Source organism: Colletotrichum jinshuiense, chromosome 1, assembly GCF_051148585.1.
Source record: "Colletotrichum jinshuiense chromosome 1, complete sequence".
NCBI classification, from domain to species: domain Eukaryota; kingdom Fungi; phylum Ascomycota; class Sordariomycetes; order Glomerellales; family Glomerellaceae; genus Colletotrichum; species Colletotrichum jinshuiense.
In genome coordinates this window covers 3,092,260-3,117,667 of record NC_139302.1, presented here as the reverse complement: position 1 = coordinate 3,117,667, position 25,408 = coordinate 3,092,260, and the positions used below count along the sequence as shown (strand labels likewise).

The 25,408-nt window shown below is 52.9% G+C and overlaps 6 protein-coding genes across 6 annotated transcripts; 3 read left to right on the top strand and 3 right to left on the bottom strand.

Moving 5' to 3' along the window:
- Positions 1 to 4,078: 4,078 nt before the first annotated feature.
- On the bottom strand, positions 4,079 to 7,237 carry EsH8_I_000786 (uncharacterized protein; the record flags this gene model as incomplete). The annotated part of the gene is made up of 4 exons (XM_083268199.1): positions 4,079 to 4,618; positions 4,671 to 6,345; positions 6,397 to 6,845; positions 6,899 to 7,237. The coding sequence occupies 4 exons, from the start codon at positions 7,235 to 7,237 to the stop codon at positions 4,079 to 4,081; spliced, it is 3,003 nt and encodes a 1,000-aa protein (XP_083118637.1).
- A 1,227-nt stretch (positions 7,238 to 8,464) lies between these two features.
- Positions 8,465 to 9,257, top strand: EsH8_I_000785 (optic atrophy 3 protein-domain-containing protein; the record flags this gene model as incomplete). Its single annotated transcript, XM_083268198.1, has 2 exons — positions 8,465 to 8,530; positions 8,604 to 9,257. The coding sequence occupies 2 exons, from the start codon at positions 8,465 to 8,467 to the stop codon at positions 9,255 to 9,257; spliced, it is 720 nt and encodes a 239-aa protein (XP_083118636.1).
- A 573-nt stretch (positions 9,258 to 9,830) lies between these two features.
- EsH8_I_000784 (uncharacterized protein) lies at positions 9,831 to 10,380 on the top strand (the record flags this gene model as incomplete). Its single annotated transcript, XM_083268197.1, has 2 exons — positions 9,831 to 9,970; positions 10,041 to 10,380. The coding sequence occupies 2 exons, from the start codon at positions 9,831 to 9,833 to the stop codon at positions 10,378 to 10,380; spliced, it is 480 nt and encodes a 159-aa protein (XP_083118635.1).
- Positions 10,381 to 16,427: 6,047 nt separating this feature from the next.
- On the top strand, positions 16,428 to 16,971 carry EsH8_I_000783 (uncharacterized protein; the record flags this gene model as incomplete). The annotated part of the gene is made up of 3 exons (XM_083268196.1): positions 16,428 to 16,485; positions 16,538 to 16,854; positions 16,912 to 16,971. The coding sequence occupies 3 exons, from the start codon at positions 16,428 to 16,430 to the stop codon at positions 16,969 to 16,971; spliced, it is 435 nt and encodes a 144-aa protein (XP_083118634.1).
- Positions 16,972 to 19,096: 2,125 nt separating this feature from the next.
- Positions 19,097 to 19,753, bottom strand: EsH8_I_000782 (ribosome maturation protein; the record flags this gene model as incomplete). Its single annotated transcript, XM_083268195.1, has 3 exons — positions 19,097 to 19,153; positions 19,218 to 19,341; positions 19,590 to 19,753. 3 exons carry the CDS (start codon positions 19,751 to 19,753, stop codon positions 19,097 to 19,099), a joined length of 345 nt encoding a protein of 114 aa, XP_083118633.1.
- A 2,570-nt stretch (positions 19,754 to 22,323) lies between these two features.
- EsH8_I_000781 (uncharacterized protein) lies at positions 22,324 to 22,812 on the bottom strand (the record flags this gene model as incomplete). Its single annotated transcript, XM_083268194.1, has 2 exons — positions 22,324 to 22,554; positions 22,612 to 22,812. 2 exons carry the CDS (start codon positions 22,810 to 22,812, stop codon positions 22,324 to 22,326), a joined length of 432 nt encoding a protein of 143 aa, XP_083118632.1.
- Between the last annotated feature and the right edge of the window lie 2,596 nt (positions 22,813 to 25,408).

Below are 25,408 nucleotides of genomic sequence, written 5' to 3'. Positions count from 1 at the left end.
CCAAGATGAAGTTAATATCGAGACAATCACTAGTACCAGCTCGGGGTAGGTGGTTCTGAGCAGGCAAAAAAGAAAGATCTGCTCTTAGAGCGGACGGATCCTTGTTCAAAAGAAAACTTGGGGTTACTGATGCTTCGGCAGCCGTCAATGTCCTAGCTTGAAAAGCACGGTACCATATGCAGACGAGACATCAAACTAGATACTTGTCACTGAACGATCAACTTAATGTTAGGCCCCAACCCCCGAGCAGCTAACAGTTTGTAAATCATATCACGTGTTCGTGACTGACGTTACAGGCAGCCGCTCCTGTTGTCTTCTATATGTTGCCTGAAGTGGTCGCCGCAGAGCCTTTTTCATACCCACCCCCAACACTGAACATTGGCATGATCTCTCAGGCCACCTCGGCCAACGTACAATGTCCCAAGTTCCTTCCCCATGGGAGTCATAGGCAGAGGTTTGCATAGGCAGTTGAATGGACCCACTTCCATAAGCCGCGAGCTGAGTGAGGCTCACAAAACCTCGCCCAAAAACAACGTGTGGTCTTGCTACGACTCCCCAATCGTCACCACCAACGAAAAAGCAAAAAGATGTTGAAGATAGACTTCATTGAACCTCATCATATGACCCTGACCCGATTTGAACGGATAACCTTTCGATCTGGAGTCGAACGCGCTACCGTTGCGCCACAAGGCCTACCTGAGAACCCGCATCCTAGGATGGGGAAGTGGATGCTAGAGGACGTCGTCCTAATTGCTCATGTAGGTATGTCTTCGTGTTCTTTCCGCGTTGCGGAGACATTCTTCCCATTTAGGTAAGCTTGCGGTGTGGGGTGCTTGAGTTGGGTTCGGAGTTGTGGATATAAGGGCGGGTCGGTTCAGAAAGAGTTGACTACGGGCTTCAGTTTGGACAACTCAAAACTATGTGGGAATAGTTTTTAAAATCTACATTGGATTCTATATAGTCGAGATATTCAAGGCAGCCAGTGGCATTTTGTTGGGCTCCAACCTTAATTATTTGCAGTTTACGAACTGTTGCTAGTATTATTATCATTTAAGTAGTGGGATAGGACGGATGTGTGTTTGGATCCGCTCAGAGGTTAAACCACAGGACTTGTTACTTCTACTGTTTCTATACTTTGTCTAACCCCTCAGATCAGATTATACGCAATGTATAAATGAGCCATAACAATAGTAGATATATACTTATTTGTTCGGAAGGTTGCAGCAAATTCGATTCACGTAAAGCTGCCTAGCTAACTGGTCAACTGGTCGCCTTTTTATTCAAACATTTGTTGGTGCGCTAAGCATGATGTGACACGGAATATAACTAGCCGCAGCCACTAGAAAAGTTCGCGAGACACGCAACACATTGGTTGTTGATCACATCGACTACAACAAGAATAACCATCCCAGCCAGAATCAGCACGGAGCCAAATAGGAAGAAAAAAAAAGGTATTGTTCAAAGTAATGAAACTTGGATATCTCCTTCAATCTTGAATATTTTGCGTGAGAAGCCTCAGGAAATTGATCTGTGTCCCGTTACCCAGACCTTGAGACACGGCAGCCACCACCTTCAACAATCCAGCCCCCCTTGTGCGGAAGATCCATTCGTCCAACGGGACCTCCTCTACATCTACGCCGATATCCCCGTTCTTGGCTAAAGCCTTGCTGAAGGTCGCGGAAGCTGTGTACATGGCCACTTCCGCCGTGGATATATAATGAATCAGGATGTTCCTGGGAAGGCATAGCTTACTAGCTCTTGCGTAGACGTGACGTTCGCGGGCTGTAGGGAAGTGTACATTTGAAGATGGGAGATGTCGGCACCGTTTTCTAGGTTGAATGATTCACCCTTTCCCACGTTCTCATCGTCAACCAACCTTAAGTAGCGGAGTACGTACAGAATAGGCGTTCGTACCTGTTTCCACGTTGCCACAATTTGGCCCATGGTAACTTCTCCGCCAATATAACAAGTCGCCCTTCCAAACCACTGACGTTGAGAATTCTATTGGTAACACGTCTTCAACATGGTCCGAGATAAGAGGAGTCCAAACTAACCGGAGTAAGTTCCATGCCCTCTCGAACAGCAGGATATTCCATCAGTTCGCGGATAAGCTCGTCAATGTGCGATGGATAACATGCTCATATTCCTTGAGCGACTGAGAAATAAACGCAGGTGCCACTGCTTGCGTGCCGTGCGATGCTTCTCGACATCGCGATCCGATGCCAAGACTTCGTACTTGTCACCAGTATCTAATACATGCGACTTGACATATGCTGGCCGGCCGTTGATGCTGCCGTTTTATATGTCTACATGCTGCACATTAGTTGTAGACCCCATAGTTTACGGGGGACACAAACTTACATGCATACGCTTTCGTGGTCGCGAATACTAGTTCGTTGGGGGTGATTCAAACATCCTCTGCTTTTAGCGAGTGAGTGCTTATTCACCACTCTGGTCTAGAATCACTCACAGTATTCTCGCAGAACACGTTGCATAGCCCTGGGGTAACACCCGGATAGCCTGTGCAGTTGCAAAGTGACCACGTCAGATCTCGAATGAACCTAAAGGTTACGGCTATGTTCTGGAGACAAGAAGTTTTACCATGCGTGGCAATGCCAAACGTTTGTTACGGCAGCAATTTTTGGGCCATGGAATTTCGCCAACGGATGGAACCTGTTGGGTTACCCAGCTAGAATACGGGCAGGCGGTCAGTTCGTGGGAAGCGGCAGCAGTCGGGCCCGGAGATTCTACCTCCGGGCCGCCAACAGCGATATCTTCACAACTGCTGCTTCCGCTAGCTGCCTCTCTTTTCTTCCATCTACACACACACAACTACAGAATACAGTACCGGTTTTGCTCTTCGTTCGATTTACTACCCGTACGGGTATCCTGTGATACCAACAGAACCACAGCATGTAGATGTATCGTATCAAGGCGTGCGCAGCAGTCTAGCAGGTTGGTTCTCAAACCCAGTCGAATCAAAGAAAGAGGCGAGGAAAAGACTCACACTGCTAGCTGCAGGAATCGACCATTCACGCAGAGACAGCCCGGTTCTTTGAGAATTGGGAACGGCGGAACTCGCCTTGGTGTGATGTTTCTTCTTGAGCCTGCAAATTTACCCTCACTTTTCATGAAAGCAGGTGTTTGTGCAGTTACGAGCTTGAACACAAACACGTCCGAATACACGTTATTGAAGATTGGCGTTTTTGCGTATAATCATAATCAGCCGAGAGTGCAAATCGGTCATCAATGCTGTAGTCATTCGGTCGGCGACTTCTCTTTCAAGCAGGCCAGTAATAATGTGCCGACGACCCCCGAGCCCGATTGCCAAATCCAGGCAACCCCCTGAATCAGCCAAACTCGGAGACATGAAAATAAGAAAAACACCCGGCGAATCCTGAAGGAGATAGAGACGACAGAGAGTCGGCCTGCATAGAGCCACTCGTCCACGAAGCTGAGAGCTTCCCTTCGGAATTGGCTCACCCACCCGGTGGTGGTTCTCTCATCGCACACGGTATGTAGCCTGTCAAATGAGCACTTCGGCAGCAAGTGAAAACAATAAGAATAATTAAGCCAACTAACAAATGAGAATCGAATTCTAATGGGAATCTGCGTTGGTTGGGTCCCCAACAAGTCCCCTATCGATGCTTGGTCTGCAAGTAAAGAAAATTGGTTTGGCAGTGAACCCGCTAAACGGTATTATAAGCGGCATATTGCATCTTAAAGACAAGGACAAGCCTAGCTGAGTAGAATGGACAGCGAATATAACACCCTGCGGCCCTTTCACATGGCAACAGACAAAACACCGTCGAAGCAGCGCTGTATAGATAGATACTCGTAACAATATATTATGCTCCCATGACGCCATTGCTATGTCCGCAAGACCTCAAAACTCCAATCATGCCCGACCCAAAGGCCATCCCCTGCTATGGTGACCATGGCGTGACTCGTGAGGGCCAGCCGGCTGACCGGACTGGCTGAAATGTAATTATCCATAAATATGCGTAACAATGCATGTCTCTCTCTCCCTCGCTCCCATGTTGCCCATAACTCCATTAGGAAACACAAATGCAATCTTTCAGTGGCGTCGTCTCTTGGACTCGTCAATCTCCTCTCCCATTTCCATGGGATTGGCGGGATCGATGTAAGCTGATAGCCTGGTGTCGCCCCATCGAGCACCGACAGTCACCCAAACACCCTTGATAAAGGTGTTGCCCATGACGGTCTCACGGTGACCTCCCCAGCGGAGTCTGTGGTCGCGGTCCATGGCGCTATTGCCCAGGCCGCCATTGCCAACCCATTCCTTGACTGCGTTCTTGATGAATTCAATCTTTCGACGGAAATCGTTAGAAGCAGGAATTCCTTGAAGGTCGGTGGGGATTTCAGGGCGCCGGCGCGACGTCGTAGTCGTGCGAGTAGAGCGAGCCGCCGAGGGCTTAGTTTGGAAGTTCAGCAGCGTCTGCAGAGGGTACGACAGCATGGCTCTCTCGTCAAGAGCGGCGGCTCCTAGACTGCCAGTGGTGGCGAGGTTCTCTGCTGCATCAATAGGAAGGTGCCAGAAATGACACCATGTTCCCGCGGCATTCAGAACAATCTTAGTGTGATCAGGGAAGTTGAACTAGTAGCATCGTTAGTTTTGTCTTGTTGAGTGTATATGGTGAAATTATTACCTGAAGATGCCCGTCACCAAACACCCAGCAGCCGACATCGCCGAACCGTTGGTAGAAGGTGACCAAATCCGAAGGCTGGGCGCTGTTGACAGAAAGCTCCATGGGACGGGTAACGGTTTCCTCGGCAGGCACCGGCTCGTCTCTGCCGTAGGCGATCATGTAGTTGGCAAACTTCTTCCAAAGAATGACTCGCTCCCTCTTCCTGTGCTCGAAAACATCCTTTCCGGGGTTGAGCTTCCCGGGCGTTCCGTCCTCGTAAACGGGCACGCGGAACTGCTTCGAGGAAACAGATACTCGGGACAGGCCCGCTTCGCCGTTGTTCTCGTAGAAGTGGATATCTTGCTTGGGTGGCAGCGGCTGGTGCCTCTCGGGGTATGATTCGTCATGTCTTCGCTCAATGTGCCGTTCAGCATCACGCACGAGCATGCATGCTGAGGGCAGTGTAAGGGTCTTGTTGCTCTCGGTCGTGGGGATATCGCGCAGAACACAACCAACACCGCCGTCATTCAGAATGTAGCCAAGACCAAACTTGTTAGTATAATCCACCCACTTGACAACCACGTTGGGATGGGGCGGGGTGGTGTCCTTGGACGAGATAATGGCCATGGTACGAGCGTTCAAAGCACGCTCCAGCTCGGCCTGGAGCCGGCGGAGGCGCTCGAGTACAACATCTGGCTTTGAGCCTGCTACCGGTTCGGCGCACTCAGCCGGGCTGAAGAGGGATGCCTTCTCGGTTTGGTCCGACGAGATTTTGAGATTGTCTAGGAGACCCGTCATGGTGACGGTGGCTTGGTTCGAAGCTTGGGGGACCATGGCCTGGCTGGGCAGAGCGCCTTCCGACTGTGTTGTCGGAAGCGGGGTCCTTCGACTGGCAGTCGATTTTCTCAATGGCGCTTCGGCAAGCTGGTTCGTTCTAGATTCCGGTGCGCTATACTGTCTGACTGATCTAGGGCGTGCTGCCTCTACCGGCTGAGAGGTCGTTTCTGGCTGGGGTCGTGACCTGGTGCTACCAACCGGTACAGGAGGCCGGTTCTGTGCCCTTTGCTGCGCGGCAAAGCTTTGAGGAGGTTGGCGCAGCAGGCCTGTGGGGGCAGTTTGCGAAGCGCTCAGCTGAGGTTCTGTCGTGGCATCGGGGCGTGTCGACGACGAAGCAGCGAGAGCACGAGCCTGTCGCTTCTCGCGAAGCCAGTCGTCAAAGGGCCTGTATACAACGTCCTCTCCCAGAGGAATCATGGGTGTCAGACCCGACTTCTCCTCCGCAGCCATTTCCTTCCATGTTTGCGTGTGAACAACCTGAACAGGGGCCCAGGGTCCGACTCCGCATTCTCTGCACATGCTCTCCATGTTTCTCTTGGTAACCGCTTGCAACTGAGGGCTCATACGGTCCGTGTAGAACTCTGAACCGTCGGGCGGCAGGGTAAGGAGTCTAGTCGTCATGTCGGCCTCCACTGGCATGAAGCCGCAGGTGAAGAAAGGGTGTTGGACGATGACATCAGGGTCTGGTCTCATATCGGCGTCCTCAAGCATGGTGGCAACGCAGTCCTTGGCTTGTTCGCTGATGTACTTTTGCGTAGTTTCCGGGTTCGGCCATTCGTAGTCTCGCTCTCTCGCTCGGCGGTAAATCTCTTCGGTGCTCGTCGATTGGAAGGGCGGCTTTGATGTCAACATGGCGAACCTGCTTTAGTCAGTGAAAGATCTGGCGACATCGTTTTTTAAAGGCACTAACATGATGATGCCCAAACTCCAGATATCGACCATATGGTCGTGGCCCTTCTTGCCCTTCTGGAGAATCTCGGGAGCGATGTAGTTGGGCGTGCCGCACAATGTGGTCCTTCTTATGGTTTGCATATCCCGGCCCGTAACCAGCAAAGCAGCCAGTCCAAAGTCACCAACCTTGGCATTCATCCTGTGGTCGAGGAAGATGTTGCCCATCTTCAGATCTCGGTGGATGATGCCCTTTCCGTGCATGTACTTGATGGCTCCAGCCACCTGAATGGAGTAAAACCGAACTTCGGGCTCAGTCAGACCCTTACGCTTCTTGACCATGTCCATGAGAGAGCCGTTGGAGCAGAGCTCCATAGCCAGATACATGCAGTCGTGAAACGCGAAGGCCCTGAAGAACTGGACAATATTCTTCTGGTTCATCTTGGAGTGGATCTGGAGCTCGGTTTGGAACTGTGCGACGGGTTAGAATGGGCCTCTGCGAGATACGGAAACGGAATGCTGACCTTTTGCTGCATCTTGGAGGGCATCTGGCTCCGCACAATTTTCAGAGCATACTTCTTGCGCTCCGGCAGAAGATATCCCTGGTAGGCCACGGCGAAGCCACCCTTGCCGAGCATCCTGCCAACCTGGTAGACGGCTCCATTGGGACGGTCGGTGCTCGGGGGCTCGTCGACGGTGGCGGGTGGTTGCGGTGGTGGTTCCTTATCCTTGGCAGCTTTGAGCTGGGCGACGGGCTTAGACGTCTTCATTTCGATTGCCTTGGGCATACGCTGAGCGTTGGCGTCCCTAGGCGACAAGGCCTCCAAATCGACGCCCCCTTTTGCCACGAGTCTATGGGCCATGGCTGTGGCCTCGAGTGTGTTTTTGGTCCACGCAGGCTCGAGAGGAGGGACTCTCGAAAGTGTACAGCAAAATCAAGATCGGCCCCGAACGGTGGAGAGGAAGGACCTGTTGCGCGATCGTCGGTCAGAACATGGGGAAAACGGTGGGTGAAAAGACGGTTAAGCGCTTTTCGTGATTCAATGGGAAGGAACCGGGAGGAATTGGGAAGAGCAGAGTATTTCCGTGCAGGCGTTGCCCGCCACATCGAGCGCATGGGATAAAACACAAGCGGGAATACAAGCAGCAACAAGGCGAAGAGAATGTTTACTTACCAGTCTCGCAACGTTGTCATGCGTGTAAACAGATGTTGGGCAAAGGGTTCGCGGCAATCGAGGGCCAGGGCGAACAAACTGCTGCTGACGAGAAAAAAAACCGTCGCAGAAACTCACCGGACTAAGAGTTGTCGGGATGATGCGCTGTTGAACGAACAGTAAACTTTTGGTGATGGGGGTGGAGTGAAGGACCGGGTTGGTGTGTGCCGTCGCTGTTGACCTTCGCTTCGCGTGCCGTTGCCCCGGAAACAACAGGCTGGAAACGCTGGGTTCAGTACTGGGGGCCCACTAAATCTGCCCACTGTGGCCCCACAGACGGCATCTGCTGTTTAACCGCTAATATGAGCGACTTAGGTAAGCAAGTATGGACCGGAAGACCATTCATCAATTATATCATGGCTTGATATTCAAGGAAGTAGCAACCCAGAAAGGTTTCCTTCGGGGAAAGGTTCAAAATGTCCCCAAAAGCATTGAACAGTAAGTATCTTCTGTAATAGAACCTTCGTTGGAGGCTGACACCTTCAGACAACTCCCTAAGCTGGAACTTTCCACGCTCAAGGTCTCAGTCCGGGGTTGCCCGTGCTGACAGAAATCGGCTCCGAACCTTGGAAGCTTAAAGAAGCGGAACATCAAATGAGCGTGTTCCGAATTATTTCCACTGCGGGCGGCATCAACGTCCGGTGCCTAAAGCAACACCGATAAATCCGGCCCACGGAGTCCCTCGACATTGTAAATAGTGTCTCTGTCTCCGCGGTATCTGGATTGCTCTTTACCATAGTCAATTGACTTACTCCATTCCAATTGACGAAAAACGAGATCGCCAAGGCCAGGCCAAGCAAAGCCGTAGCACAAAGCTCCCGGAGCTCTCCCATCTAAACCTCCCTCGCTCGATCTACCTCGCAAAAACACCCCACCATGGTGCCACTACCGCTTTTCAAGCTCGCTGCCCTCTTCGTGCGGCACGTGTCCAAGTACGGCGCCGTAAGTTGAAACTCTGCCTCTTTCCCAACGTGCTCTTCCAGCAACACAGTCTGACTCATCTTGCTCCTCCCAGAACCAAATCAAGGCACACGCGCACGACCATCCGAAATTCCGCGCCCTCGCCGCCCGCTATGGCCAATCGATACACCAGCTCAATATGCGCCTCTCTGTCGCGCTCCTCCGCAACCCCGACGCCGAGTTGAGAGCCAAGGAGAAGGCCGAGGCGCCGACGGTGAAGACGAAGGAGCAGATCGAGAAGGAAGAAGCCGCCAAGGCGCGCCAGGCGAAACTCGATGCCGAGAACCCCGAAGCCGCGAAACGTACTGCCTCCTCTGCTAGCAGCACGGCCAAGGAAAAGCCCAGAAGCGTGTGGCGGCGCAAGTTCAGGTCCTTGCCCGAGGCCAAGGCCGTTGACCTCTTCGCGGACGTCATTGGCGATGCCTTCATTCTCGGTGTGGCGAGTGCCATTATTGTCTACGAGTACTGGAAGGCGGCGCAAAAGCCTGACCAGAACGCGGAGCGCATCAAGATTCTCGACGAGAAGCTCGAGGAGTTGACGCGGCGCGAGGAGGAGCTGGCCCGGAGGGAGGAACAGCGAACGGAGAGGTATGAGGCGCTGCAGGCTGCGCTGAAGGAGTTGAGAGACCCGAAGACGAAGAAGCCGCTGCTGCCGAGTCTGCAACTGCTGCCGGAGCCGACGCCGACGCCGACAGCGTCTGCTGCATAGGGCGCTACCGAAGCGAGGGGGCTAGAAGAGAGGCGCGGATTTGTACTATGTTCAATGATACCATTTAGCGGGCGAGCCCCTGTTGTGCTTGTACGGCACATGTAACTTTACGGGCGACATCTTAGACGGGATCTCACTCTCGAGAGAAAGAAAGAAAACTAACTAAAAGGCAGGAGCGGGCAGGTAGCTCCTGTCAACCTTAAAGACTTGACTCACCTCACCTAGAAGACAATAGCTACAAATCAAATCAACAAAAAAAAGAAGCATTTTCAACTTTCAACTTGGGGTCCAGTCCCAGACTACGCATTCTCTTGAACTCACTCCAATAGCATTCACCCGCATCGAAGCTATGTTCTGCTCTTCCCTCCGAAAGCGTCCGGAGTGGGCTCCGGCGATTCCGTTGCTGTCCAAAGGCGCCACGCAGGCCAAGGGTGATGTAGAACTCAAACAGCATTGTCTTTCCGGCAGTCACTGACAACGACCGCAGAGAGCAAGCTGAACACGCACGATATCGCCCTGCCCCTCTCTGAAAATGGTCGTGTCTTCCGTCTCGTCCTTCTCTCGCCAACAGACATGGGCGCGCCGGCCAAGGAGCAACGGCTGGATCGGCTCTACCACCTTGACGGAGGCCGGGACGCGGCCATCATTTTCCTTCTCGACGGCCGGGGGCAGGATGCCGATCCAACGGGGGCGTTTGTGAAGCTGCAAATTGAGTAGGAGAGCGTCACCAATCCTATTTAACAAGTTGTATAAATGTGTAAGACTAACAACACCGTAACAAAGGATACTGAACAAACTTGACCTCCCTCTAATCCCTCTGTCCTCTGTCTCGGATCTTCCAAACACTCTCAACGCCCTCCAAACTTCGCTCTCCACAGCAAATCCCAGCGCCTCTTCGGCACAGCCCACCCCTTTCTCCCTCCTCCAGCACATGGCTAGCGGATGCTCACCACTCTCTGAGCATACTACCAACCTTCTTAGCGAACTTGGAAGGTCACCACATGAAGTGGCCGCCCTCGCCGAGACCGAGCAGGGCAAGGCGCAGATCCTGGACCTACTGGGCCCGGCGGAGGGGGCACGGGTTCTCTCTTTCCTTGCTCAGGAGAATGTGATCCTCACTTGAGGAACAACAAAAGGGGGGCCCGAGGGGAGGGGGGGACGGTTTCGATGCTTGGAGCGAGGATGAACAGGGAGGATCACGATGCAACGCTGGCTTCGGATGGCATCTTACTTCCGGCCGCTCGCTTGAAGGAATGTTCGGATCTTGGGGTTTCGCTGAGCCGCGAAGAGGAATACGATGGGGGAGATGGGGAAGGACTCGGGGAGGCTGTGTTCCGTGTGCATCACCATGTAAGAATTGAGACGAGAGGGGCCGATGCCATCATGTCGCGTGGTGGGGAGCTGTGGCGAAGGCCTAGACATCCTTCACAAGAGCCACTCGGGCAGAGGAGGGAAAGCAAAAGAATTTGACAGTCGTTCGTGCCTCAGAAGACCGGTTGACACCGCGGGAAAACCGTTTGGAGCTCCTGCCAACTCTCGTCTATCGTCTCACAAAGTCTGGATGAAAGGCAAGGATCTGTGTGTCCGTGTGTGTGATGTGTCCCTGCCAGCCAGGAAAAAGGTGAGGCACTTGATGTCGGGGGGTGGGAGCCGTCACAGCCAGACGTGGTTCCCCTCTCGGCTCTGCTCAAAGGCCGTGCTGATCAAGAAGCCAACCTGGGGCCCTTGTGTGTTTTGCTACCCAACGAAGATCAGAGATAGAGGTTAGATAGAGAAAGGCGTGCAGCAGTGCGTGTTTGATCGAGGAGGATCGGTTTCCAACGTCAATAGCGCATATTGATAAGCAAGCTATGGGACCGATCCAGCGCTTATCCGGTCTTGGCTCTCGATTGATGTGCTGCTCTCGAAGCACTGGTCAGTTTCCTGCCCCCGACCCATGATTGTTGTCAGTTTTACGCCTGTTTTGTTGCCTTTTTGGCCTTTGACGATCTTGCACCCTTTGCCGAAAGCTCTAGAAGTTTTCTTGGCTCCCCGCCTCGCCGGGTTGCTGCAATGCGAAGGTCACGTTGGGTGGGGATTGCCTGGTTTTCCAAGGGTTTGGTTTCTGCGAACCGGGGTGGAGGGGAGAAACTGACACAGGCACGCGCATTTTGTGACTTCAGCACGGCACTTGGCAGCCGACCCCGAGTCGTGCCGCAGAGGCCACACCCAACCATGTGCAAAATCATCGGTAAATGGCCGTAAACCTTACCAGGCAAGACCCTGAAGTTGTCCGGACTAAGAGTGAGGGAACGGGCAGTTCCATATTGCACCCGTATTGCATCCATATTGTAGCCGTATTGCACCCGTACTATGCCATGGTATGCGATATCACACAAAAGCTTGAAAACGAGACGCTTGGTCCGGTCTGGATTCCGCGCCGGTATGCCTATCTGGCCAGAGCTTTGGACATGTGATGGCCTCGTGCTTTGTGATGTGATATAGGTGACATTGTGAAGTGAGCACGCCCTGGGCGACGAGTGATGGCAGGAACCCCCGCAACAGGCAAGTGGCCAACCTTGTCACGACCTTGTGTGGCCATTTGACAGACGATGTCGGTGAAGCCAGCTCTCGGGCAAATTAATGCTCGGCGAGGAGCTGGCGTTGCATGGCACCACCGGAATGGCTGGCAAGATCTGCTCATGCCATGCCACCGGAGCCATCTGACCATGGAGACGCTATTTCTGGCGTGTGAATTGAGGTGCCGAGTGTCAAGAACGGTGGATAAAGTATGCAGACCGCTTCTCGAGATCCAGGTCCAGGGTTCTGCTCAACTTCCAGCCTCCATAATTCTTTGCGAAGAGAATGCAATATTGCTGTGATTACTGTGATTGCTGTCGGCGGTTGCAGTAGCACAAGTGACGAATGCCACCTCCAACCGGATGCGCCAGCTTTGCTGGTTGGCCAGATGGGTCGAGGCCATGTGGGCTGCTGTGAGGGGAACCAATGAGCAGCAGCGTTGAGCCGCCCGACAAAATAGAGTTGAATACACTTGTAGCGAGCGGCGGGTTTTTAGGTTTCCCTGTCTGCTTTATTTTTAGTGCTCATTGCGCAGTAACGATCTTTGGATGCAGAGAGGGTTGGGCGAGATGCGATGCAGGCTCTTTAATTCGGCAAGAGTGCATATTGTTAATTGACAAGAATCAAAAAGGCCCAGCCAACCCCGCGACTCGCCTGCTGAGCCGACCTCGTTCTGAGCAGTTTTTTTGCGTCCCTCCAAGTTCTTGGCCCGAGACTATTGATTCAGCGTCCCGATTGACTAGCCGTAACAACGCTGAATCAAGCAAGCAGCCATTAACGACTGAGCACTCTATTTGCAGTCCACCGTGCTCGACTCGAGCACGTACAATATCGCGGAGACGTAGGTGACACAAGGACGCGTGCCTACGCCAAGACGGTTTGCACCGAAGGTTTTTCTGGTGAGGATATGGCGGCGAGAGGCTGATACCGTGAACGGCCAAGGTGTGGAGAAGTGCAACGACTGCACCCAGAATCCTTTACGCCAAGTATGGGCTTCGAATAGACGATCGGGGCTGTCAGCATTGACACTCGGGCGTTTGCCGCAGAAAGCTGACGATGCCAGCCATGGTCCTCGGCGCTTTGGGGACAACGGCTTTACATCCCAAAAGGATCGTCTGAAGAATCATGGGCGCTCGGTTTTGTTGCGACGCGGACGGGCAAGCCAGCAGGAGGACCAGCCAGACTTGAGCGCCATTGGTAGCGGGAGCAAAGCAAAGCCTCCCCCTTTCTCCTCTTCGACTTTAAGGTTTTTTCGACATGGGTTGCTTGGCAGCATTTGATGTAAGCAACGTCACTGTCCTCACGGTGGTCTGTTCTCTGCCTGTGAGATGCAGCGTTCATCCTTATTGCCTCAGCCGTCTGTTGATCGGGCCAAGACGGTGTCGACTGGACCTGCCCGTAAGACGGGAGGCGTCAGGGAGGCAGGTGTTCATGCAGATTAAAGCTTTGCTGAACAAGGCGCAACCGTCTTCTTTTGGTTGTCACCCGCGCCGTCAGCTCGTACTGGGGGCGAGGCTTCATTAGGCTTAGCAGCGAGCGGTGGGTGTCATGGCCTCCCTTCTGTCTCTCGGTGGACGATGCCGTTGAGGCTGCACTCCTCGGGTATGGACTCGCCGTTCTCCACTATCACTGCCGGCCGTGGTTGTCGTCATTATGGTCGCTGTCAACTTTGAAGACGGTGCCCGCCCGCCCCCAAGGCTAGAAGAGCAGGGGTAGAGGAAAGAAAACCCGGACCCATGTCCAATATCTCCCATGTGGCATGTCCGGGCTCCAGCCAGCATGGAATTCTCTTGGGGCAACGGGGCCAGGGTCTACTATAGTACCTCCCACCAAAGCCTTCGGTTACAGGGTTCCCTCTGTTGTTGCGGTAGGAACCCTTCAAATGCAGCGAGGCAATTCGTAGCGGTCAAGTGGACGACAGGGTTGGTCTCGGACGAGACCGTGACTGCGACCGGGCGGTGGGCAGCCGTCCCATCTTCTCAAACCAAATGTGCCTCAGCATCGCGATTCTGGAACTCACCTCTGTCTGAGGCGGTTTTGATCAGCCGTCTCAGGCTTTTGCATAGGTTCAGATGGCATGAACACACAATTGGGAGAGGAAGGTGATTCTGGCCCTGAAGTTCGGGATGGCCTGGGCTGTGTCAGTTTTTTTGTGTGTGCGCGATCACCGTTACGCCTGGGACGCCATCTGGAAAAGATGGATTGAGTTCGTGCGACAAGAGAAGCGTGTAGGAGCGGGGAGAGCGGGAGGCCGAGGAGGGTGTGAGCCGGCTGCATTGTCTTTTCGGACTCATTCCGCTTGGTGTGGCTCTGCAGAGGGGTTGGGCATACAAACAGCAGGAAACGTTTGCCTCTGTGTCTTTTCTTGGACCACGCTTGAGTGCCCAGGAACAGGCAATTGCGGGTATTTGTTTCTTTTGACCTGCTTCATTGCGTCCCAATTGCCTATCGTAGATTTGTCCGGGTTCTCATTTGCGGATGCGACCGAAGATAAATTAATTAAATCGGCCGCTGGTCCGTAAATCATTGTTTTTCTCCTCCAAAAGTGGGTGGGGAGGAGAGCAGCACTCTAGCACGCTGGGCCGCTGGAGGCTGGTGTCTCCAGGGCACTCAGTCCCTGCTTGGGGGGAGTGCTGTGGGTGCTGCGCTGCGCTGTGCTGTGCCGTTCCCCTCTGTTTGTGCGCGAACGACCAGGGGCAGGCATTGAGCTGCGGTGTGGTAGGAGCGAGGGGAAACCTGGGACGACAGGACAGATACCTGCTCTCAGGTCAGAATTGGCAGGGAAGCCAGGTAGCCATCCCGTCCCCTCTGACGCTGGGATGTGCTGATCTGACGGCAGACCAGACGACCCCAGTCTCACCCCTGGCCCCTTGGCGGCAGGGGCACATCACCAGAGTGAAGCGGCGATGGATCTTATTGGTCTGAGCTCGTTTTCTAACCGCCCACGACTTCTGGGTGCGAGTCCAATCACCTTGGCCGTTAACCTCGTCTGCTATTCTCGATTCCTCTCTGCCCAAGAGCCCTTCAACCGTCCCTCGCCTCGCCTGGCAGGTTTGCTTGCAGGAATCATGTCCCTCTTCTCACGTCCCCATCCCGGCCATCATTGCATCCGTACCCGCCGGCCTACATCCTTCACCCACGTATATCCCCATCTTGCAGTCAAGTGACGGCCACAACCCCCCTGTGTCCTGGCCTGGCTAGTGCGTAGTCGCCCTCTTTCAATCTGCGCGCGCGTGTGTGTGACCACTTTCAACTGGCTCTCGACTGAGATGATGGGCGGTCTCGGCCGTGGCTGGGTCGGGCGGGTAATGGTAACGCTGCGATGCTGGACGGACGTATGATGCCGCTTTCTGCACTGCACTTCTTTCTTGCATCCCATCCCGTCCAGATGGAGAAATGCACACCCCGGCTCCAAGAGCTGGCGTTTCTTAAAACTCATCTACCTCCATCTTCCGCGTGTGCGACTATCCGTTGTTTCTGTCCCCTCTTCCACCTCCTTACCTCGCCAGTGTCCCTGACAACTTTTTGTCTGATCTTCAAACAACCTTCATGCGACGGGGGCAATAGAGCACAGATCCCTGACGAACATCACGTACTATAGACTCCACCACAACACTTCACCACCCCGACCTCTGCCTCATACCCCGTGCCTCACGAGAGCTTCCCGGCACTAGGAGGATAATTCCCACAGAGCCTCAACGCTTCAGCCTTCGGATCCCACAGTTCCCACGAACATCATACGCCGCCACAGCCGTCACAACCACCATTTCAACCACCACTTACACTTGACCACCCCCTGGCTCCGCCTCTGATCCTGCCTGGCCAAACTCTGGCAGAACCAGGACCCTCGTGCAACCAGAAACGTCTCAATGCCGCTCGGATGCCCGCTGTCATCATAGATCAGATTGCTCGAACTTGGATCTCAAGAGCACTCGCTCCACCATCGAGCCAGAAACCCCCAGTAGTGATACCCTGACCAACAACCCAGCCCGGGGCCCATCCTGATACAAGCTTCAACCACTCTTCTGTGCGGCTCGGCGTCTTGCCCTCTGGGCTGGACAAGCCCACACCCTCCCCCACCTCCTTCACAACCACACCCCCTGGTCTGGTCTTCAGTTCAGGTCGTCTCATCCGTCCCGACTCTCATCTCAATATAGATCTGTCTTCCTCCCCGCCTTGGGTTCGGTTGACACTTTCTTGTCCTTCCACTTCACCTTCTCTTCTTTGCCTCGCCAGCGCTGTGCACTAGCCTGTCGATAGCCTTCTTTTAATATCGACATACTTCTGCTCGACGCCTTCACTTCTTCTTTCACCCCGCAGGTCCGGTACCTATTCCTTTCCTTTCGCCGTTGTACGGTTTCTTTCGACTGAGTCGCCTTTTACCCGTTTTATTTACAAGAGAGGACCCCGATCTCGACGACCGCTTCTCTCGTTCTCTTCATTCGCTGGTATTACGGGTTTTTTTCTTTTTGGGAAAAGAGGAAAGGGACGACACATCGAAGTCACATCAACGCCGAAGGATCGCAAGATTTTACGAAACTAAACAATCGGAAAGAGAGAGGAAAAGAAGGTTCAAAGACAAAGATCAAGAACAACATTTAATCTGGAAAGATGGGTCGTCTTATCAAGAACCATTGGGCTCGGCTCATTGTCATGAGCGCGGCAGCCTGTAAGTAAACACTCCATCGGACCCAAGTAGCCAATACTAACCTCGTGGATAGACCAGTTTGCCGCCGCTCTTGAAGGCTTTTTCTGGCCCAAGATCTTTTGGGACTTCCTGACAAAGACTCTGGACCCGGCCGTCAAGCCTGTGCCGGTGTTACAGATCATCAATTTGGTCATGGCCTTATTTATGGTAGCCCTGGAGTGGCCTCTGGTTTTCATCGCCGGCTCGTCGATCCACCGCAGTCTGGAGTTCCGCCTCATCATTCTGCCTCTCACCACCCTCGCCGCGGCACTTATTTACCAGGGCACGAACGCCGCTCTATACTACCTTATCGGACTAGTCGTCTACTTCTGGGCTTATAGTGAAGGCGAGGTACGTTGCATTGGCTCATTCCACACCCAACGACCCAAAAACTAACCCAATGATTAGATCATCTGCGCCAAGCCCTGGACACTCCCCCAAAGAGGCCGCAACGGCTCTCGAGTCTAAAGATAGCTCGCCCGCCCTTAAACTTAGTCAACTTATACAACCGTCTCGACCTCGCATGGTACCTCGACCTGACAGAGGGACACCGTATACTCAATGACGCGCAAAACCCCAAAACAACCTCGGATAAATCAGCGAACCCTCGCCGTTCTTTCTCTGAGCAACATTATCATTTTTTTACACATTTCTTTTTAACGATACAATCGATATCACGGCATCTAGCATCGGCGTTTATTCCTCATGAAACGGCTCATTATTATCCTCAACTCTTGGTAAAAATCGGCTCGGAAACCGAGCCTCTCTCTCAAGTCATCTAAGCGTGTGCATACTTCTTGGAGCAACGGCGGCAGTAGCAGTGGTGGTGGTGGTGGTGTGCGTGTGTCCTGGACGAGAAGGGTAGCCTTGCTCGTTCATCCTGTTTCGTACTGGCGGATTAGGACATATGGACCATGGGTTGACGTTGTGTGGCAGGGTCGTGTGGTGCGTGTATGGTGCGTGGCCGGCATGTAGTTGGGAACAAGACGGAGACAGGAGGTCCCTTGGCATCGCGCTTAGGGGCCAACAACCCTCCCCATGTCTTGAAGGGTGTGGTGTATCATCCCGCTCGGCTCAACACCACTTTGTGTGGGGCCGGCCCCGGGATGGATGAGTTATGATGGAAAGAGAGGGAAGAGGAACGGACTCCTGTCCGGAATAGCCAACGCTGTCAAGAGACGTAGTCTTGGTCTATAGCGATCAACCAAACGTACCAATTCTACACCTAATGTCAAACCCCAAGAAAGAACGAAAAACCCAAAGTTTGTAAGAAAAAGAATAATAACAAAAAAACCAACTCCCCAACCAAGCATGCCATGTCGTCCTTCTCCACCTATTGACTTCGGTGTGGTGCCCAAAACGGCAATCAAACGTGCACATGGCACATGACAGACAAGTATCATCCCCGGCATTCATCTCGACTTATTTTTCCCTCCCTTCCTACCCTAAACTTTGTCGTTCTTCTTTCCTTTCTATCTCCCTCACTATATTCGTCCTTCCATCCGGGGCCTTTTCAAACAAAGAGATGACGATGTCTGTGTCTCTTAGTCTTTTGGGGGTCAAGGGGTGGGATTCAAACCTAAGGATGCTGACACGGGTGACAGTTCGCCGCTAGACCGATGGCAGGCCGCCAAGGGTCTTGGCTCGTGATGCATCCGAGTTTTGAGGCAGCAACCGGCCGAGCAGCCCTCCCCTTCTTCACATCCTTTTTGTCCGATCAAGTGTGTGCGCGTGCGTGTGAGTGTGCGTAGGCATGCACAATCGACGAAATGCCCCCGGAAAAGGAGCGTGGGAAAACTCCTAGGGGGCCAGAAAAATCCCTTCAGTTTGAGGCGAAGGCGATGCGCTGGGGGTGGAAGCAGGGGCCGTCGCGCGGCTCCATGCCCCCAAGACCGTAGCGTTGGCCGAAACACTTTAGAAACGGGCGCACCACATAACACGAGAGATGACTTCCGCCCCCACTTCTCGCAGCCCTCCGTATATTGGTATACTTAGTCGAGTCTTTATATAGACCGGGTCTCCAGTTGATTACTTCCTCATGACCAAGCGGCAGGTATTAGGGTTGCCTGGCCAAGCAGCGTGAGGGCGACCGGGCCAGCTTTGGGTCTGAGGTAGCTTGGCCATAACAGCGCGGTAATTTATCTCTGATAAGTTTCTAACTTGGCACAATAAATAGCACGCCAAGAAGAGACCTATATTAATTTGAGAAGTCGTGAACTCTTATTCAGCTAACTAGTAGCTATGTAAACCCAATGCAATCGACTCATATTGATTAGATGTCGATGTTGAACCCTCGAGTGGGCTCGGAGACTTTTTTAAGGTTATTTGGAAAGACGGCCCCCCATTCTCATAGTAGGTCGACTTGCCAAGCCTCATACATAATCCTCCGTTGCATGGTAAAAATCGTGATTAGAGACGCGATTCATATTCATTTCGAATAATCCCATCCCAGGTGTCATTGTTGGCATTCTTGCCAAGCGCAATTCCTTCGCTTTAATTGCCGCAACAACACCGCCGTAACATAACGCCTCAAGCCAGTACGCCGTCGGGTACCACGCCAACGGCAGTCATGTGTAGTAAGTTCATAAACACTCTAGTGGGCAACCATGCCACCCTGCGAGTCGTTCTTGGGTCCTTGACGGTCGGGGAACTGTTGCAGGTGTTGTTAGTCAATGTGCCTACCTGGAAAGCAAAAGGTGCTATCCGACACTTACCTCAACGCTCTGAGCGTCACCCTTCTCCAGGATGGCCTTGATCACCTCATCATCGACACTGGTGTCGAACTCGTTTTCCAGTGTGGACTTGGACGCGGCGTCGTAAGCACCCTGTGCGCCTTGCCTGGTTTGATGGGTTAGCCACTGTAAATGTCTTGAGATGATGCGGGGGTGGGCCGTGAGAGTAGTCGGCGGCAATGGCGTGGCTTCACGTCATCTGTGGGTGACAATTGCCCCAGCGGTACAGTACGATTCAGACGAGACATCGACCGATTGCCGGACTAGGCCAATTGCCTCGTCACAAAGGGCCGGTGGGAAATCGCACCATCGATTATGTATGGGCGGAGAGTGAGAGTTAATTGGGTTACTTACTTGTGCGTGACGAAGATCTTGAATGAGGAGATGAAGTGTGCCAGGGGAATAGACTTGTCGCTCTTCCACTTCTTGAACAACTCGGCGTCCTCAACGAAGACGATGAAGTCGTCCTCCTTGCCCTTGTAGTGGACCTTAGTCTGCTGAGCCTCGCCGCGAACCATTTTGACTGTTGGGTGTGGGGTGGTGGTGTGGTGTGGAAGGGTTGGTGTGTGGTGTTTGGTTGATGAGCTCTGTTAGAGGTCTCTTGGTTTGTAGTGATGTGTGTCAAAGACGAAGGTCGTCGGGTATCTTAAAATGTGTAGATGATTGATTGATTGATCTGTAGAGTAAGGTTGGGGAAGAGTTTCCTGTAGGCTTTTTAAACTGGCAAGACAGAGAGGGGAGCTCCCTCAGCTGGGCGAAGAGAGGGCGGGAGCTGGGTAGCTCGTGATTCGGGAGCTACGTCATAGGTGCGGAAACACGCGACTGCCTTTCATCACTGCCCCGCCATTGGGAGCTTGCCCAGGCAGGGAGCGGGGCAACAGCGTGATCCGTGCTTGCCCTGTTGCTCGGGTACGTAGCCATTAGGTACCCGGGAACTATGAGCGTTCCTGCATCGAACCAGCGAAGTACGTCACTACTAATCTCAGACCAAGAAATAGGCCAAAGGGCTATTCACACGTTGCGGCTGGAATGATCCAGATGGGGAAGGAACGTTTGCCCTGGAAATCATGTCCCCGGTTGCCGCACCACCCTGCCTTGATGTACCCCAATGCAAATCACCTCACTGGCCGTGGCAGTAAGCTATGGTGGGGCTGGGGCGGGAGCTGAATGTTGCAACCTAGGAGACGGACATCCCCAGAGCAAGGCATTGCGGACGCAATTGAGCCACTTTAGCAAACAGTCACGATGGCCTCATTGACATCACAAGGCGAAAGTGCTTCAATGGTTCTAGGGGCATCATAAAATGGATGGGTATCGTTATACTCTCGTCAATAAGACGACCAGACAGCCTGGACTAAGAATAGCTATGGACACACAAGTCCCCTTTGGGAGGCCATAAATTAAGGTAGCCAAGGAGAGGCAAATAAAGGATGTGGTATCTTCATACTTCTGGCATCCAAACCCAAGTCAATCGCCATCATACACACAAACGCCCACATACACGCACCTCCCGGGGGGCGGGGGTCTCTCCCCTCTCCCTCTCCACCTCCACCTCTCCCTCTATCATTTGGATCGTGATACTCACCGGAAGAAGCTCCTGATTCCCTGCACTAAATCCTCTCTGTTTAATGCACCAACCTTCCCCCAGCGCATCGATGCCTTGTGGGAGAGCTTAGGTGCTTTTGGAGCCCGGTCTTGGTGATCTCTGCCATCCCTTTCTGACGGACAAGGTGATCTTTTTGATGCAATTGGGGCTCCACGGATTCGCGGCAGGTTGTTTCCAGACGCGGTGCGCAAAACTGTCGGTCTTGATGGGAATGTATCTCCAGGTATTTGACCACGTCCTAACCGGAGTTGTCCCATGGGGTCTGCGTGCACAAAAATCTTGGCGGGATTCAACATCGGGGTTGCTGGTGCGCTAACCGTGCTTGTAACCTCGATATCGTCGTCGATTTTGGGTAACCGAGCCTTTGTTGTTTCATCAATCTCGTCATCGGGACCGTGCTCGACGTTAGTACTCTCGGCTTTGCAGAGCTTAGAAGAATGTCCGTGATGCATGCTTTCTTGTTTTTCTCCTGTATCGTCGTCGACCACAAGCTTGCTTATGCTGGCAACGCTATTGGATCTTTTTGCAAAAGAGCTAGCGATGCTCGCAACACTCAATTTCCGCATCATGGTACTCGCAGAGCTTCGCACGAGATGTTCGCTGCGGGATCTGCCAGTCATGCCAGGAAACGGAAGTATGTCTCGACTCCAAATGTCGGATAGAAGAGCCTCCAGCCTAGCTCTTTCACCTCGCGGGGGGGCAAGAATCGGAATGCGAGGATTTGTCATCAGCAACGACTGCGAGCGGTTGATGGGTGGGTTGGAAATAGCGTCTGAACTATCTCGTGAAACGCTGGTGTTTTTCAAGATGACTTGACATAACGGCGACTTGGGGCCAACCGTTGTGGCGCGATGAATCGATATTCGACGAGCAACAGTGCCTGTTTAGCTGTCAGTTATGAATAGTGGTGGCCAACAGGATTTGACGGCCTACCTGGTTTTCTAAACACTGTACCGAGGCTCTTCATGCTAAGAGACATGGAACTGTATAAGTTTGGATCAATTTGCTCTTGTTCTTCCCTGGCGGCATTCGATAGCCTGCCTCGCCATTCGTCCTGTTCTCGTGGTGAACATGCAGTCATTAAAATCTCGTACAGCTGGGAGTCGCTTTCGAACACGAGTTTCCACGAAAACGGGGCTGTGTGGCATTGAAGACCTTTCACATCAATCAGTGTTGAGGCCTAGACCGCTTGGAAAAAAGCACATACCTCGTCCATTGTCCGTTTCTTCGATCTTGATGCTGTTCAGGTTGATACATGCTTGGATCGTATAAATCTGGTCAACCTTGCTTGCTGAGGCTAGGCACAGAACGTTGTGATACAGAAGACAAATCATGTACTGCCCCCTGGGGCCTTCTTTGGTCTGCCAGCAAACGTGTAGCGCTCCACAGAGGTCGACATGGCCAAATGATCTGATCCGGTTCTTTGATGCTGCGTCAAGCTTCTTCTCATGCAGTCAGCAACAGTACTCCGACGGCGGTAGATTAGGAAATTACCTGTTCGGCAAAAACAAGACGATCTTGGAGAATCCACGTCTTTTCCAAGGTGGATTTCATCCGACTATCATTGGTTGCTCGGTTGATTTCGGCGGTTGCCTCGCGTAGTCGGAGGAGGGCGCTTTCGACCTCCATGTGGGAATTTGGGCAGTCTGCGACGGGTGTGTACTTCAGAAGCTCGGCGAACAGGAGCGGGTATTTGCAGATGCGCTGAATTGGCTATGTGAATGTGAATGTCAGTGACACTATTCATATCCATGACGAGGGTCCGCTCACCTTGACGAGTAGATCTCCAATTGTCAGTGACTTCTTTGACTGGTCCACATGGGTGTTCACAGAACCCAATGACGAGGCTAATGCTTCAATACCCCTTTGATAATTGTCCCATTGCGGCATGGTACGATGAGCTGAGGCGACGTCCTTGATCATCATCTCGTACTTGGCCCCGTACTCTTCGTAGATAAAGAAACGGTTCATCTGCAAATTCTGTTAGTGCCGTCTTCCTCACCGAGACAATTGTAATCGCTGTGCCACTTGCCTTTCTGCTAAACACCTTTGCCACGTCGCCGGCAATCTGAGCCTCTGAAATCATCCCAGGTGCGGTTTGTAGCCAGCTTATGGCCCTGTCATCCTCCGGTACAGAATCGAGGCTTCGTAATCGCTGATGACCACGGCCGGCAGGTTTGTTAGTCATTGGAGGAATCTCAATTTGCGTGTACTCCGAGTCCGGCACTACTCGATGAAGCTCTCCCAAAAGCTCTTCGTGGAGTTCAACAATGTCCGTGAGATTCCGATTGATCGAAGATCTGAGTCCCATGGGCAAAGTTGGAAGAGAAGCAAGAATCGTGATGTAAACCTGCCAAACTTAGCTATCCGCGTTTCTTCATGAGCTCTACTTGGAAACTTACATTCATAAGAAAGCGAATATCCCCAATGTAGCCTTCTTCTGTGCTGATTAGCTCCTCCAAGATGCGCCGGCGCTGCAAAGCACGCTCGGTTGATAATGGGTCAACTTCAGCTGGCCATTCGACATAACAACTGTCTTCTGAGAATCTTGCTGCGGAGAAGGAGGCTCGGCTGCTGCAATCGGTCTTGGAATATGCCAATGAACGACGGCTGTTGCCCCGAACGCGCGTTACATCGCTGCCACTAGCAAGACTGACACTAGCACTTTTCATCGCTGCAACGAAACCGAAAGACGAGCCTGATGATGACTTCCTGTGGCGGGTTTTCCGAGAAAGCGCTGACCTATCAGCCGGGTCAAGGAGTTTCCATGGCAAAGTGCTTTCTGCGTTCATGAGTCGGGGCCGTTGTTTGGCTCGTTTCTGGAGGGTTTTCATCCACTTGTGAAAGGGGCCACGGGATTTGGAAGGCATGTCCGAATCAGAGAGTTCAGGAGCGTCGTCACTATCGTCGACTGAAATCCTGGGGAACGGAATGAGATTGTCGTGGGAATCGCCGTTGCTGGGCTCTAGTCCTAAAGCAACCATGCTGTTCAGAGTATCCCAGACTTCGAAACCGTCAATGTGCAGACCGTCGAGACCAGACGAAAGGTCAACATCTTCGAAAATCTCGTCCGACTTGGTCGAAGCTTGCTGTGAATCGGGCGAAGGGGGAATTGACGTGGCGTGACTTGTCTTACGGTTGATTCGGACAGAACTGGAGCGGGAACATGATCCAAGAGATGCAGAGTCTGGTGGCAAAGCCATTGTGAAGTCCAAGAAAGAAGAGGTAAGACTGGGTTCCAAGACACCAAAAAAGGAAGCAAAAAGCAGGTCCAAGAGGATTCAAAACATGATGTACGGTAGCAACACCAGAGGTGAGTGGTGCAAATTTGCTTGCTAACCGCGGGAGACTTGAGAGGGTTGAAGCCGAACGGGATGATGTCGCCGGCATGGACTTCCTTAGTCAAGAAACGGGAAGACTAGCCAGCGGGGGTCGCTAGAGCAAAGGAGGGAAGGAGGGTTTGAGGGTGGGAAAGGCTCTTTCACAGCGGAGGCACAGCACGGAGAAGGTAAGGAAGGAGATAAGTAAGGAAAGTAACTAATTGACCGATGGAAGGCCCCAGCCGAGGCCACAGCATCGGGAGTACATATTCAGCGTTCTTGCTAGACCGGCCTCAAGGCGTTGACGACGATCAAGCTGCATGGCTTGGCTCCCACGAGAAGTCGCGGCGTGGTACGGACCTGCAGTGGAAAGTCGCACCCGGCGAATCTACCAACAAACCGGTCGGGAGGGATTGGGCTGCAACATGCAGCTAACCCACCGGACTAGAAGATGCGTCGTTAGTACACATCGTTGTCGGGTCAAGATCTGTGCATCTTGCGTCGACAATGGGACCTGGATAGTATCGTAGTACACGTCTGGCCGGAACATGAAGCTGCGGCCTGTTCGGAGTACCTGTTGAAGCTCGATGCGGGCCTGATTCAGAGTGGCGCGCCCGTACATGACAAACTGGATATGGCGGTGACAGGCGGCAGCCCATCAGCGCCATGTCTCGATGCGCGGCGTAGCAAGCGAGAGACAAAGGACTCTGGCCATCAGTCTAGTTGTCTGTACCGGTCATTTGCTCTTGCAGCCAACTATGGACCTCCGTGGCTTGCTAGCATCTCCATACCAAATGACGCTGGATATGTGGGAGATCTAGAGACCCCGAGACTCGAGAGTGGGTGTCAGTTGCCCCAATGACCCACGCCTTCGTCCTACCTTACGCAAGAAATGAGGACGATGCAATGCATGCGGGCCGTTCCCCGTAGGTCGGCCTCGTTCCAAAAGCTGACTCGGTCTCGGCAGGAGACGAAGTGCTTCCGGAGCGGCTTAGTCCCAACCTAGGAAAGACGGGGACGGCGAGATAGTGCACAATCGGATCGGGAATTTGTAACCAGTCACGTGAAGTCATTGTTATGTAAGCGCCTTTCTTCAGTACATACCGGTAGACTGTAGGCTTATCAGCTGGGGGGAATTCCAGTGGAGATTCTCCGGCCAAGAGCTATCCCCCTCCACTCCTGCCCTACGGCCTCCGGATTATCGGCTGTAGTTGTGTAATGTTGATTGGCTATTGCCCCACGTTTTC